Source organism: Podarcis erhardii, assembly GCF_964252035.2.
Source record: "Podarcis erhardii genome assembly, chromosome: Z".
Classification (NCBI taxonomy): domain Eukaryota; kingdom Metazoa; phylum Chordata; class Lepidosauria; order Squamata; family Lacertidae; genus Podarcis; species Podarcis erhardii.
In genome coordinates, this window is record NC_138504.1 from 36156817 (window position 1) to 36169928 (window position 13112).

A 13112-nucleotide genomic window follows, 5' to 3' on the forward strand; every position below is an offset into this window, starting at 1 on the left:
ACCATTAGGTCCAGTCGTGGCCGACTCTGGGGTTGCGGCGCTCATCTTGCTTTATTGGCCGAGGGAGCTGGCGTACAGCTTCCAGGTCATGTCACCAGCATGACTAAGCCGCTTCTGGCGAACCAGAGCAGTGCACGGAAACGCCGTTTACCTTCCCGCTGGAGTGGTTCCTATTTATCTACTTGCACTTTGACGCGCTTTCGAACTGGTAGGTTGGCAGGAGCAGGGACCGAACAACGGGAGCTCACCCCATCGCGGGGATTCGAACCACGACCTTCTGATCGGCAAGTCCTAGGCTCTGTGGTTTAACCCACAGCGCCACCCGCGTCCCTCTCCTGCAATATATTTACCACCAAACTCAGACGGGGTCTACTTCAGAATTTGTTTGCTTTGTTTATTAATTGGTCACTTTTTCTTTTTTATCACGAAAACGGACAGTAAGAGCTGTTTCTGTTGTTATAGAAAAATAGGTGGGTTGGCTTTTGCTGCCCAACTCCCCAAGGTCCATGATTGGTCAGAGATGAGTGGATGGAGGCAGGACGCACTGAAAGCAAGGCAGATCCTTATTTATTTGTTGCAGCAGAGTTCCCTCTCCTTGCAAGGAGGCAAGAGAGACCTACAACAAAGGTGTGCAAACCCCTATAAAGACTTTGAAAATTGCCCACCCTGTAGTCCACGACCACCCCAAAAAGCATACATACATCACAGGAGGAGGCAGTCTTCCACAGAAATTTGAGTGCGTTGCTTCTCTCCTGTCTGCCAGGATACCTGATAATGCCTTACTGATTGCATTTTTTGGGTAGCCTGGCCATTCCTTTGAGATGGCGTTACCAGGAAATTGGAAGGAGGCTGAAAGACGCCCCCCCCCACACACACACAATGAGAAGAGCCTCTGCTGCACATTACCAAACTATTCACTCACGGACATTTCCCAGCCTTTCACCTGTCAAACGAAATCCTCTGGTGTCAAGAGAAAATAACAGCAACATATCTGCGAAGACATTGCAACGGCAAGAGAAGTTCAGCTCAGGAGTCTCTGGCTCCCCGCTGAGTCCCAGGTCTCCAACAAAGGAATACAAGGCAAAGTGTCAATACCAAATGTAGCAATTCACAGATAAATGTATTTATGCGCTGGCTCAATGGGAAAACTTTAGAAAATCATAATAAATCACTCATTGTATCAATCTTCTCAGTTCCAGTGGCATTTAGGACCCAGGGAAGTGAGGTATAAGGGGAGGGGTGAGTGAGCCCACCATAATCTCCCGAGGTGTACAGTCACATCTGCAGGGCCTTCCCAAGGAGTCATGGCCAGTGATATCCTGCCCCAAGAGTGTCAGATAGATAAGCATCTCAATCACAATGCCTACCCGCCCCATAGTGGGATGAAGCTGTTATAAGAATTTTAAGGTCATATAGATATTTAAAAATGTTCAGAACTGTATATATAAACCACATGTCTGAAAACCCGCAGATTAGGTCCTGAACAAATTGGCCTCAAATATTTCTCTGCAAGGTCAAAGTGGGAAACCTCCCCATTTTCTCTTTCCTCACAAATCCTGTCCTCACCAATCCCATCTTAAGGGCACATTCAAGATATGAACAGGGTGTGAGCCTGTGACCTGTGACCTAGATTCAGGAATTAAGTAGTTATAATAACAAAAGAGTAGCCAAAAACCCAAATAATGCAATCAGGTAACTTGCCAGACAGGAGATACACAACACACTCAGATTTCTGTGGTAGTTCACCTGCCCCTTCTCTGATGTACGTATGATGTTTTGGGGGTGGTCTTGGGATACACCTTCTGTGGTGTATGTATGATGTTTCTGGGGGTGGTCTTAGACTCCAGGGCAGGCAACTTAAAATGTCTATATAAGGACTTGCACGCATGGCTCGGGGTTCTCCTCCTCTCTCCTGCGTGTGGGTGAGCACCCTGTTGCAACAGTTTAATAAAGATCAGGCTTACTAGCTGCTTTGCTTCTCAATATTCTCTGGTTTGCCTCTGTTATTTTCTCCTACAGATAGAGAACCTAAAAGAGGACTCTATATGGGCTCTTGGGTACCCCATAATGGAAAAGCAGCAATATATCATGGTCCAATAGGGGTTTGCGCTAAATGGGCAGATGAAGGCACTGGCTTATTTATTCCTTAGGTATGTACTTGCAAAACATACACACCCACCAGTGTTCAAGATTCAGGTAGGTAGCCATGTTGAAAAAAATGAAAAAAATTGTCCAGTAGCACGCACTTTAGAGACCAGCTAAGTTTGTTCTAGGTGTAAGCTTTCATGTGCATGGACATTTCAGATATCTGAAGAACTGTGCATTTACACGAAAGCTTATACCCAGGACAAACTTAGTTGGTCTCTAAGGTGCTACTCCACCAATGTTCAAATTATGTTTTATTGTGTTGTGCTTCATTTTATGGTGGATTGTATGTGAATTTTTGAAAAACAAAACACCATTATGCATGTCCAGCCAAACATCCCCACTCTCAACAAATAACCCTTGCAGCTGCAACAAAGATTAAACTGCCAAGTGGGCAGATGGGGGAATGATGAGTGCAAATTTGAGGCTGTTTGGGCTAATGGGATTAGTTTCTTCTGGCTACTGGCTGTGTAGCCAGGCACACACACAAAAAAACCCTCATCTCTTCTATTTCTCTACTCCTCTTGAGACTGAAAACATGAGAGAGGTTAGTGGTTACTGCCTCTTGCCATTTTTAAAACCCAGGTAGGTGAGAGAGCATCTAGGTGCATTCTCCCTTCCTTGGCCTAGCAAAGTGGGGTTTTTATATTCCAGGGCCATCTCAGGCTCTAGGCCAGGGGTGTCCAATTCCCAAAAGACAGTGATCTACTCACAGTGTTATAAACTGGCAGTGATCTATCCCCCTTTTTGGGGGTTCAGGTCCAAGTTGAGCTTTTTTTTTTAGGAAGGAGGAAAGCCCTGTTTTTGGGGGGTGCAGGACAAAAATGTTGAGATTTTTTTAGGGGAGCCAGAGTTGTTGAGCTTCTTTGGGGGGAGCCAGTGATCTACCACAGACGTCCACTGATCACGATCTACCTGTTGGACGTGCCTGCTCTAGGCGATTGAGGAAAATATGCTGATTACTGAAATGAGGCAGCGAGGGCATCACTGCACTTTCCTCATGTTTGTTTTGTCAGAACCATAGCAAGTTCTGTGGATCAGCTGCATAGCATCTGCCTTGCATGCTAAAAGCCCCAGCATCTCCAGGTAGGGCTGAGAGAGACCCATTGCCTGAAACCCTGGTGAGCTGCTGCCTGCCAGGGTAGACAGTACTGAGCAAAATGGACCAAGGCCTGACTCAGTATAAGGCAGACACCTATGTTCCAGAATCATTAATACAAATGTAGGTTATTGCTGGATATTAATGAATCTGATGGTAGTGATGAGCCAGATACCTCACAGTGCTTCTGCGGAATCTTCCACGGATGACACAAGCGCTTCCCCACCCTGTCGTTTTCCTCAGAGATTCCTCAGAGGCTTGCCTTGTCCGGGATTCTGCCAAATCTGGAGAGGATGTTGTGCTCAGGTGGGGCCTCCTCTTAAGCCCCATAGCGACATTTTGCCTTGGAACGTGGCAGATAAATGCAAACGCTGAATCTGAGGCTTGCTCTGTGAAGCCTCTACGCCACCTCATTGCTTAAAGTTTTATCTTAGATGTAAATTATATAACATTTAAAATAACTTGTTACTTCCTATACTTCCAGTCAGTCATTTCCTACAATATTAAGAATAAGTCCTCTTCAAGACATTGTGTGAATTGTAGGTGGGAACAAACTTTGCTGACTATTAATGAATTCTATAAATGAATGACATAACAAAAGAATTTATTTTTTTTTGCAGTGCATCTCACGAGTTCGGTATGGTGATTTAGTTTTTTCTCTTATCTAGCCATTTATTATGTGACAGTCCATTTATGTTCTTCCAGTGGGTCTCTAGTACTGATCTGGCTGCTCTACAATTCTACGTAGGAGGACATAAACTCCACAGTTTTATGATTCTCAAAAAAAAAGTTTCCCCCCTTTCCTCCTCCTCTCTCTTCCCACTTTCTCTTTTCCCTCAATCCCAAATTGCCAATAACAGTAATGTCTCACTCCGGATACAACTGATTTGTTTGAATGGTTTTATGACTTGAAAACAAGAGACTCAATATACTGTATTGGTATCAAAGAAAATAGTTTATTAAAAATATATTAAACAAAAAAAAAATACATTATCTTACAGGGAACAGGGAACCAACCAGAAAGCTGATCATACAGGAAAAGGCTGTACATGGTGCAGCCATAATAAGAGTTCTTGCTTATACAGGTGGGGCTACTCTGTTGTCTTCTGTCGCTTGGGATCTGTGGGGCTATGGCTCTCAGTGGGGCTCCTTCTGACTCCTTCCTCTGCCCTCTTGGCCAGCCGCGGATCTCTTGGCCTATTCTGAGATGTAGCCTGTGGGTTTGAGGAACTGGGGTGCCCAGATGCTGTCATCAGCGGTGCCCCATTATTCCTTGGAGCAGGAGCACCAGAAGATGATGGCTGGGGATGTTGTACAGGGACTTCATTCATCAGGGCCGCCATGGTCACCTGCCCAAATCTGGGTACCACCAGACTCGGCTGGGCTTGTGCAGGAGATTCTCTACTGCTCCCTGGAGCAGGAGCAGGAGCAGGAGCAGGAGCAGGAGCACCAGAAGATGATGGCTGGGGATGTTGTGCAGGAGCTTCACCCGATGTGGCCACCGTGGTCACCTGCCCAATTGTGGCTCTCGCCAGTCTCTGCTGGACTGACATGGGCTTCAGGATCATCTTAGCACCAGCTGCATAGCAAGGAATACTGTTGTACATGGTTTTGGAGGTGGTCTTGATGATGGAGCCTCTTTTCTGAGCATCCTGAATCAATGCGTTCCAATCTTTATTTTCCTACAAAAGGAAATTTTCTTTTTTACAAAACAAATTCTTATGATTTGTGGGTAGTGGTGGTCTATAAGCTTGGGAAAATTAATCTGATGCCTCAAACTAGAAACTGTTGTAACTTGATCCCAGTTCTCTTTCCTTCTCAGGCAGGGAGGGGAACCTGGCGGTGGTGGAATTAATCTGCCCCCTAGTGTTCCCAACTTCTTCTCAACCCCACTGCCTGCTGCTTAGGAGACCATTCTAGCTTCTTGGCTGCGCTGCAGGAAAGTGGAAGTCTGACTGTGTCGGTCTTGGGCTTCCCTTGCTTTTAGAGTGCACCTCTCAACAGCTTTCAGCTTGGGGGAAATGGGGGCCTTGGCCCGGAAAGTGTTCTTCACCCTTTCTCTAAGGCTGGCTGAATTAATCTAAAACACTAGAGACTACTAATAATGGGTGTCAGGAGAAATGAGGTCAAACTTCCTCTGGATCGCACCCACTAGTAAACAGTGGTTTGTGAACACACCACAGAGGATCCCTCCAATATGCCCGTACTTGGGCTATAAGGATCCTTCCCTCCTCACTAGAGTTACAAAACAAGCAGCAGCAGCAGCAGCAGGGAAACGAGTGTTTAACAGGAATCCATTCACAACTCTGAGCTTTACAGGAGCAAACCATCATTGCCAGGCTTTCCAATGGACAAACCTGGATTGGAGGCCCTCTAGTGGCAAAGTCGTTATGGTACAAGGCTGGGGAAAAGGACCATATGAAGACTGTGCTCAATATGGGAGTAATTGTGACCTCATGCAGAAAAGTGCCAGGATGGAAAGAGGGGAGTCCCCCATGCCAGCTGCTTTATCCCCCGACTGGGCGCCTCCCTGGGACAAAACTGGCAGGACAGGAGTCTGATGGGACAGAGGCGACCAGCATGGCAGAGGACGGCATCCCTTTCTTTGCTTGGAACCAACGCTCCCCTGCACACAGCTGGCATTCTAGCACAGAGGAAGGAGTGGGGAACTTTAGTGGCCCACAGAAGTTGCTGAACTCCATCTCTCACCACCCCTCATCAATGGCCAGGCCGGTGGGGCTGCTGGGCATCGCACATCTGCAGGGCTGCAGGATCCCCGGCCCTTACAGCATCTCACAAACACCTCCCAGAAATGCCATGCTCGGCCTTGCATGAAAAACCACAGCGTTCAATGGTCAGGAGTGATGGGAGTTGTAGTCCAGCAGCCCACAGCTTCCTTAGCTCTGGAATACCATACTGCCAGTCTAAGAACAACTGGTGAAAAGAGCTAAAGTAACATATGGGAGTTTTACCATCTATGAAACCCACCCAGTTTCAGGTTCCTCTGGGCGCCCACAAGCAGGGGCAACATTGAGATGGCACTGACCCCCCAACAGGGCCTTCTCAGTGGTAGCTCCCTCTTTGTGGTGGCCCCCTCCCTGGGAGCTGCGCCTGTCTCCCTCATTGTTGCCTTTCAGGAGGAGTTTGAAAACCTGTTTGTTTACACAGGTGCCTTTGGTGGCTGAAGGACACTGGATACGGGATGAGAGAATGCCTTTCCCAAAGAGGTTTAGAGCTGTAGCTCTTCTTAGAAGGCTCTTTAAACCATTGTTTAGTGTCTGATATGTTTACCGCCCTGGGCTCTTGAGGGCTGGACCTAAATTCAATAAATGAATGAATAAATGTGGCCCAACATTTTCCCCAACCCCACAGATTCAAAAGATTGAATTGTCTACAACACCTCTGGCCAGCCTGGATCCCTCCCGAAGTTTTGAACTGCAGTTCTCACCTGCCACAGCCAGAGCAGCAAATCTGTGCCCCCTTTTCAAGGGCAGGCAGAGGGACCACCTGTACACAGCGTACAGGGCCTGTTGGCACCCTGCTCCTCCAAACAACCCTATGAAGTGGGCTTGATTTATGGCTTTGGGAAGCGATGGGAGGGGGGGCCTTGGGCCAAGCCCCCCACACTGCCAGGGCACCACCACTGGCCCTCCAAGTCCCGCTTTTCTCTACAAGGAGGGCTGACGTATATATCCAGAGAGAGACTTTACGCCTTCTTCCACGTACCATGAGCGTCTTCAGGTGTCCCAGGATGAAGAGGCTGTACTTCGCTCGGGTGAGGGTGACATTCAGACGCTGCAGACTCTTCAGGAACCTGGAGAGGGCAAAACAAGCCACAGGTGAAGCTGGCTCAGGAAGGGCAGTGCCCCCCCGTCTTCCTAGCTGACCACAGTGGGGTTCACTAAATCCCTGTTGAAGTTTCAAGGGCATTAGAAATGCATTTGTAAGTGCACTACTAAAAGGTTGCAGGCATTCCTACCAAGGTTTCCATGTCTATGTATAATTTCAGTGGGCCTCCTCTGAGTAGAGACAACCCCCTGCTGCCATGTTTCTGCTTTACATTTTTTATTGGAGGTCCTGATTTTGATCAATTTCGTTAGTGGTGAATATTAGTGATGTTCATTTATACATGGTTTTCCCCCCTTGCTTTGCAATATTTTAGCTTCCCTCTGCCTCATTCATAGGTTCTTTATGAAATACCTTTTAAGATTATAATTTAAAATACTCAAAATGGTTGTTTATCGATAGCTTTAATTATCATTTAATTCAATTGTTCCTTGGGTGCCTCCTTTATTGGACATCATTTGAGAGCAAAGTGAGAAGCTTGGGGCATAAATCTTAGACGTCAGTCCATGATCTGCTTTTGCAATTTCAGCTACACCCCCCCCCCACCATGTGGCTTCCAAGCACAGAGTGCCCTTCCACCCCCACCCCCCACCCCGGTGGAAAGGAAGTGGGAACCAGCTTTAGACCTTAGCCACACACACACACATCCCTGCAGCACAAACCATTGGCGGATTAATATTATTTGTTGTGATTCATGTGAAAACTCTCTCGTTAATATTTCAAAACTGTGCCTGAATATTTTATTCATTCCAAAGGTGACTTGCAAAACAGAAAGGCACCATTAGCGCAGCTGTGACCTTTTTCTCCTTCTCAAAAAAAACAGGAAAAACCCAAACCTGTAAAGAAAACCAAAAGAAGTGCAGCCCTGTTTGCCTGATTTCACCCCATCATCTCTCCATGGGGCCAACAATTCTGCCGGGTCACATCTGAGAGCACCAAACCCCTTGCCTGCCAGGGAGGAGAGAGGTTTGGGGCTCCATTTCTCCTCTCCCCCAGTGAGACACAGCGGAAGCTCCCTCAGAGAAGCCATTTTGCCAGCGTCAGGAATGGGAAGTTCATTGCAGTAAGAGAGCTGCAGTGACGAAGCTCACATGGCCTAGGCCTGCCCTCACCCCCTGCAAAGACTATTGTGGGACCACAAACCTCTCCTCTCCTGAATTCCCTTATGGGCATCGCAGGTGGTTGCAAGAATGCGGCTAGAGACCAAAAGGGGCTCTAACAGACAACTGTGACTTGTGGACATTGGCCCACACACTTGACCACCCCAAGGATTGTACCCGAGCCCTAGAATTGCCAGCAGAGGCACCCCAGTTGACACATCACAAAACAACAGCAAAGCCTTACCCTATTGACCCTTGCGTGCTTTGCGCTCTGACACAGCTGACAATGATGCAGTCCTTCTCACGGCCCTGGAACCCATCCACAGTGTCGACTTCTGCAACGCTGGAAAAGGAAGGAATGTACAGAGCCATTCAACACATTTCTTTTTACTAGTACTGCCTCCCGAAAGCAGAGGTGAAACTAAGAAGGAAACAAGCCACACTCTTATGACATTAGAAGAAAACTCTGCACTTATTGTCTGTGTGTGTGGAAAAAGAGGGAGGGCGGAGGAAAGATTACCAGAGTCACTGAATGGGCTGTGGCACATCACTTGTTCCACTACTAAAATGAGAACATATCCTATATTTCACACACAGCTGCTGCATAAAGAAAGGAGGGGTTTTTTGGGGGGGGGGAAATATTTTTGTTTACATACGCTTTCTAGGGTTGCTGTATTTCAAAAAGATCCGGGACAAAAGGCCACCTTCCAGAAATCCCCCCAGATGTCAATTCCATCTTTGAAATCCTGGTAACGTCTGGTAAAATCCAGACGTATGGCAGCCCTAGCTTTACTATCATCTAAGTAGAGAGATCCCTGCCCCAGGGAGCCTACAATGTACATTTTAACAACAGGGAAACAGAGGGAGGGAAGTTTTTATTTTATGAAATAAGTGCAGGCAAGTCCAGCAAGGGGTGGCTGCCCAAGTGTTCTTCAGCAGCAGGGAAGGCCTCAAATGAAAGGCCTCACCAGCGACATCACTTTTGAAGGAAGATAGGGAGGGTCATGGCACACTGCAAGTGTTCTTGGAGAGGGAGTTCCAGACACAAAGGGTCAGCAAGGAGGTATCAGGGGAGTTGTTCAAAGGAACAGGAGGCCTTCCGGCCCCTGAGGGTGGTAGAGATGAAGGAGTGAAGGTCACTGGTCAGGTGTTCCAGAGAGCAGGGGAGATGGTGAGTGGAGGAGAGGCTTGTCTGCGGCTGCAAGGAGTGCGCAATCTCCACATGCAGAGGCAGTCCACCTCTGAAGACAAGGTGCCCAGCTTGTGGGTTTCCTGGAAGCATCTGGAGGCAGTGAGGTGTAGTGGCTGGAGTGTTGGACTAGGAGCTGGGAGCAGTGGCGTAGCGTGGGGGGTGCAGGGGGGGCCGGCCGCACCGGGCGCAACATCTGGGGTTAGGGCAAATCCACGGGTTAGGGGGCGCAAATCCACGGGTTAGGGGGCGCAAATTACTTGCCTTGCCCCGGGTGCTGACAACCCACGCTACGCCACTGGCTGGGAGACCAGGCTTCAAATCCCTGCTCAGCCACGAAAGTGGGCGGCCGTGGGCCAGTCACTGCCACTCAGCCCAGCCTACCTCACAGGGCGGTTGTGGGAATTAAATGAGGAGAGGGACAGCCATGTACGGCACCTTGAGCTCCTTGGAGGAAAAGGTGGGATATAAACACAATGAAGAAATAAACTGGACCCTTGGCTTCATCCAGCAGGGAGATTATGGACAGACTACTGCACTTTTGTACACCACAGGGATGGGGAAACCCTGGCCCTCCAGGTGGTGCTGGACAGTATCCCCCCCCCAACAGGCCATCCTGACTGGAGCTGTTGGGAGTCCAGCAGCATTGAGAGGGACACAGCGGGTTTCCCAGCTCTGATCTGAGAAGCATCCTCCCTTTCCCCTGAGGGAATGCCTTTTCTCCATAGAGGAATTCTTCCATCTCCTGCTTGAGGGACTCAGATTCCCATAATTCCCTGACCACTCAAGGCTTGCAAAGCTTTTACCCCTTTTCTTCTCTTCCAAATTCTTTCTCCAACTCGAGCAGGATCCTTCTTTTCTGAGCACTGTATGGGGTGATGATCCCAATGTTACGATAGTTGATGCTTTTTTTCGTTTTTGTAATTAACGCAATTAATTCTACGACCAGTTTCACTTCCTGGAGATTGACGAAGGAACTGAACAAGAAAGTAGTAAAAAGAAGGGGGGGGGGGAGAAGAAAAGGATGAGCGGAAGGGCCTTGTAGATGGATGAGTGCCTCAGGTTAAAAGTCAGCACAGGCTGTTCGTTTCTCTTGAAGGGGGGTTTGGGGGACATACCCTGCCCCCACATGGTTCTGGCTAGGTGACCTAAAAGTTGACTTCAAACTTATTGGTTCTCCCCAACTCTGAAAAAAAGGTAGCTCTCAAAACTCTTTGTCAGCAGTGAAGGAGGACATGGCTGCCCAAACTGCCACCTGCTCTTGCTGTAGCAGGCAGTGGGAAAGATCAGATTAAGACTGCTGCAGGCTTTCCAGTGGGGCATCTGTTTGGCCCCTTTGAGGACAGGATGCTGAACTAAGGGGCCCTTGAGCCAGGCTCAGCAAAGGGCAACCTAAACGATGAAGGGGATGCAACAACTCTCCCTATGAGGAAAGGTTGCAGCCTTTGGGGCTTCTTACTTTAGAGAAATGGCAATGCAGTAGAAGTTTATAAAATTAGGCATTTTTTAAAAAAGGTTTTTAGTCTTCTTTGTTTTTTAATCTGTTAAGTTGGTTTGAGACTTGTTTGTGTAAAAAGCAGCTAACAAATATAATAAATTAAAACAAATCAATAATGTTTAATTTGTATTGGTTTTTGCTTGAATTTGTTTGTTTAGTATTTTGCTTTTTTATTTCACTGCTGCTAGCTACCATGAAAAAAGCAGACTACACATTTAACAAGCAAATAAATGAGTATCTTACTCGCTCTCCCGTATCTCATGGGCATCGAAAACATCAAAGAGGAGGTACGGTAGGAAGGGCCAATCCTTAGAGAATCGGTTCTCTTCTGTCCTCCTGTAACGCCATGAAAATAGTCACCATGTAATAGCTTTTAAAAACAGTGTTGAAAGTCAATTGGCTAAATTCTTTACTCCTGGAGGAGACACTTTCCATTCACACGATATTCCCCACCTGGAGAAAACTAGCATGTCAGCAGAGCCGTAGCTAGGTGATCTTGTGCCCCTGGCAGAACTAGTCACAGACAAATTAGCTCTTCTTTCTGCCTCTCCTCCAACCGCCCCCCCCCTCCATTCAATTCACCTTCTATTTAAAACCATTTCTTATGAGGCAATAATTTATATTTATATTTATGGGCATATTTTTAAGCCGATTTTGTGTCCCTCCCCCATCGCCTACGCCCCTGGCGGGGGCCCACCTTAACACCCCCTAGCTACGGCCCTGCATGTCAGGGAGGCAGGGAAACATTCCAAAAGTATGACAAGCACAGGCAGAGATTAGCCATGGAAGGGTGAAAAAATACAGAGGCTTATACAGATTTTCCCTGGTGAAGGTTCAGAAAGTCTATGGGACTCTGAGAAGTTCTTTCAGCAGTTTGGGTTTGAGAACTTAGCATCCTGGTTCTTCCCCAAGACTCTCATTCTCTGTTTCTACAGTATCCTGTCTCCCTGCCCTTTGAAAAGCATCACCCCCTTTGCCACATAGTCTGGATTGCTTGAAAACAAAAGTTTAAGCAACTGTGCCTCATATGATTGTCTTTGGGGTACACTTAATCCTAAATGTGGTGTCACAGATTCCAACGAATCACCCAGTTCTGCAGAGACAACAGGGCGTGAAAGCTGTTTTCAGTGCTGTTGGCATGCTGAGATTCTGCAGAACATGATACTGGGTGTGAAATCCAACTTTCTGATAATTTTAACTTCCATTCAGTAAAAATAAGTTGTTTCGAGCCTTAATGCCTGAAAGCACAAAGGCAATGCCTGCCAAAGCCCCCAGGAGCAAGAATGAAGTCAGAACAAGGTTTCTGGAGTGCTTTTGACTTTCCCAGGAGCAACAGAAAGCCCAGCTAAGAAATTGTGCAAAGTAAGATAAATTACAAAAACAATGAGTGAGTCATATGCACAATTCATGCATGTCACTTAAACCAGCATTTCCTGACACAGAATTTGAAGTGTAAGGGCACAGAATTTTATTTTATTTTATTTATTTATTTTAAAAAAGCTCAGCAGCAGCAGCAGCTTGGCATAAATATAGCTACTTGCCACTATACAAATCCAGTCAAGTATCAAAGAGCACATAATTCAAGAGTAACATTTCAGAAATGGTTAGAAAGATTATTATTTTTTAAGTATCAAATCAGGTTGCCAGAAGGAGTCAAGATGGATGCCTATGATCATGTGCAGAATTTTCACTCACCTGAGTACTCACCTATAGTGCCTGAGCAATTGCATTCCCACCCCCCTCTAAAACACACACACACACACACACACCCCGGATATGATGTCCAGGTGTTGCCAGACTACAAGTCCCCCCAATCCCTGACCACTGGACCTCCTGGCTGGGGCTGCTGGACTCCAGCAACATCTGGAGAGCATAGCCGACCCACCACTGGACTGAAAAATCCAGGACAAAGTAGAACCTTTGTCCACATTCAGGTTCATTCATCCACATTCATTCGTCTACTTCTTCTCCTTCAATGTCTGTTGACTTGAGGTGAGATAATCAATTACAAAAAGATGACTACGCACATGTCAGTTTTCAAGGCACGGTTGTAGATGTAGTTAGAAGGGAAGAGGCAGATCTCGGGGTGCATCCTGTACTGAGTGGTCAAGCGCAGGACTGGAAGCCTGTCAATGACTTTATTCTGGAGCTGCGCATCCAGCTGTCTGCACAGCCGCTCCATCAGAGACTGCCCGTAGCCGTATTCCTCAGCTTTCTGCCAATGTGGGAAAGAAG

At 47.2% G+C, this 13112-nt stretch overlaps 1 protein-coding gene and 1 long non-coding RNA gene across 6 annotated transcripts in view; one reads left to right on the forward strand and one right to left on the reverse strand.

The window, feature by feature from the left end:
• Positions 1 to 2248: 2248 nt before the first annotated feature.
• Positions 2249 to 8428, forward strand: LOC309333656. The gene is made up of 3 exons (XR_014152647.1): positions 2249 to 3550; positions 4246 to 4329; positions 7914 to 8428. It is a non-coding gene; the product is annotated as an uncharacterized lncRNA (long non-coding RNA).
• The window catches only part of LOC309333422 (putative helicase senataxin), a 55282-nt gene continuing 46350 nt past the window's right edge, over positions 4181 to 13112 (reverse strand). For 4 of the 5 annotated variants that reach the window (XM_081846879.1, XM_081846878.1, XM_081846881.1 and 1 more), the window contains 6 exons: positions 12905 to 13092; positions 11121 to 11213; positions 10186 to 10356; positions 8435 to 8533; positions 6971 to 7058; positions 4181 to 4926 (listed from right to left, as the gene is read on the reverse strand). In XM_081846879.1, coding sequence (XP_081703005.1) covers positions 4336 to 4926; positions 6971 to 7058; positions 8435 to 8533; positions 10186 to 10356; positions 11121 to 11213; positions 12905 to 13092 — 1230 coding nt within the window. In that variant the 3' untranslated portion in view covers positions 4181 to 4335. The remainder of the gene's footprint in view (positions 4927 to 6970; positions 7059 to 8434; positions 8534 to 10185; positions 10357 to 11120; positions 11214 to 12904; positions 13093 to 13112) is intronic. The other variant, XM_081846880.1, reaches the window with a different exon arrangement.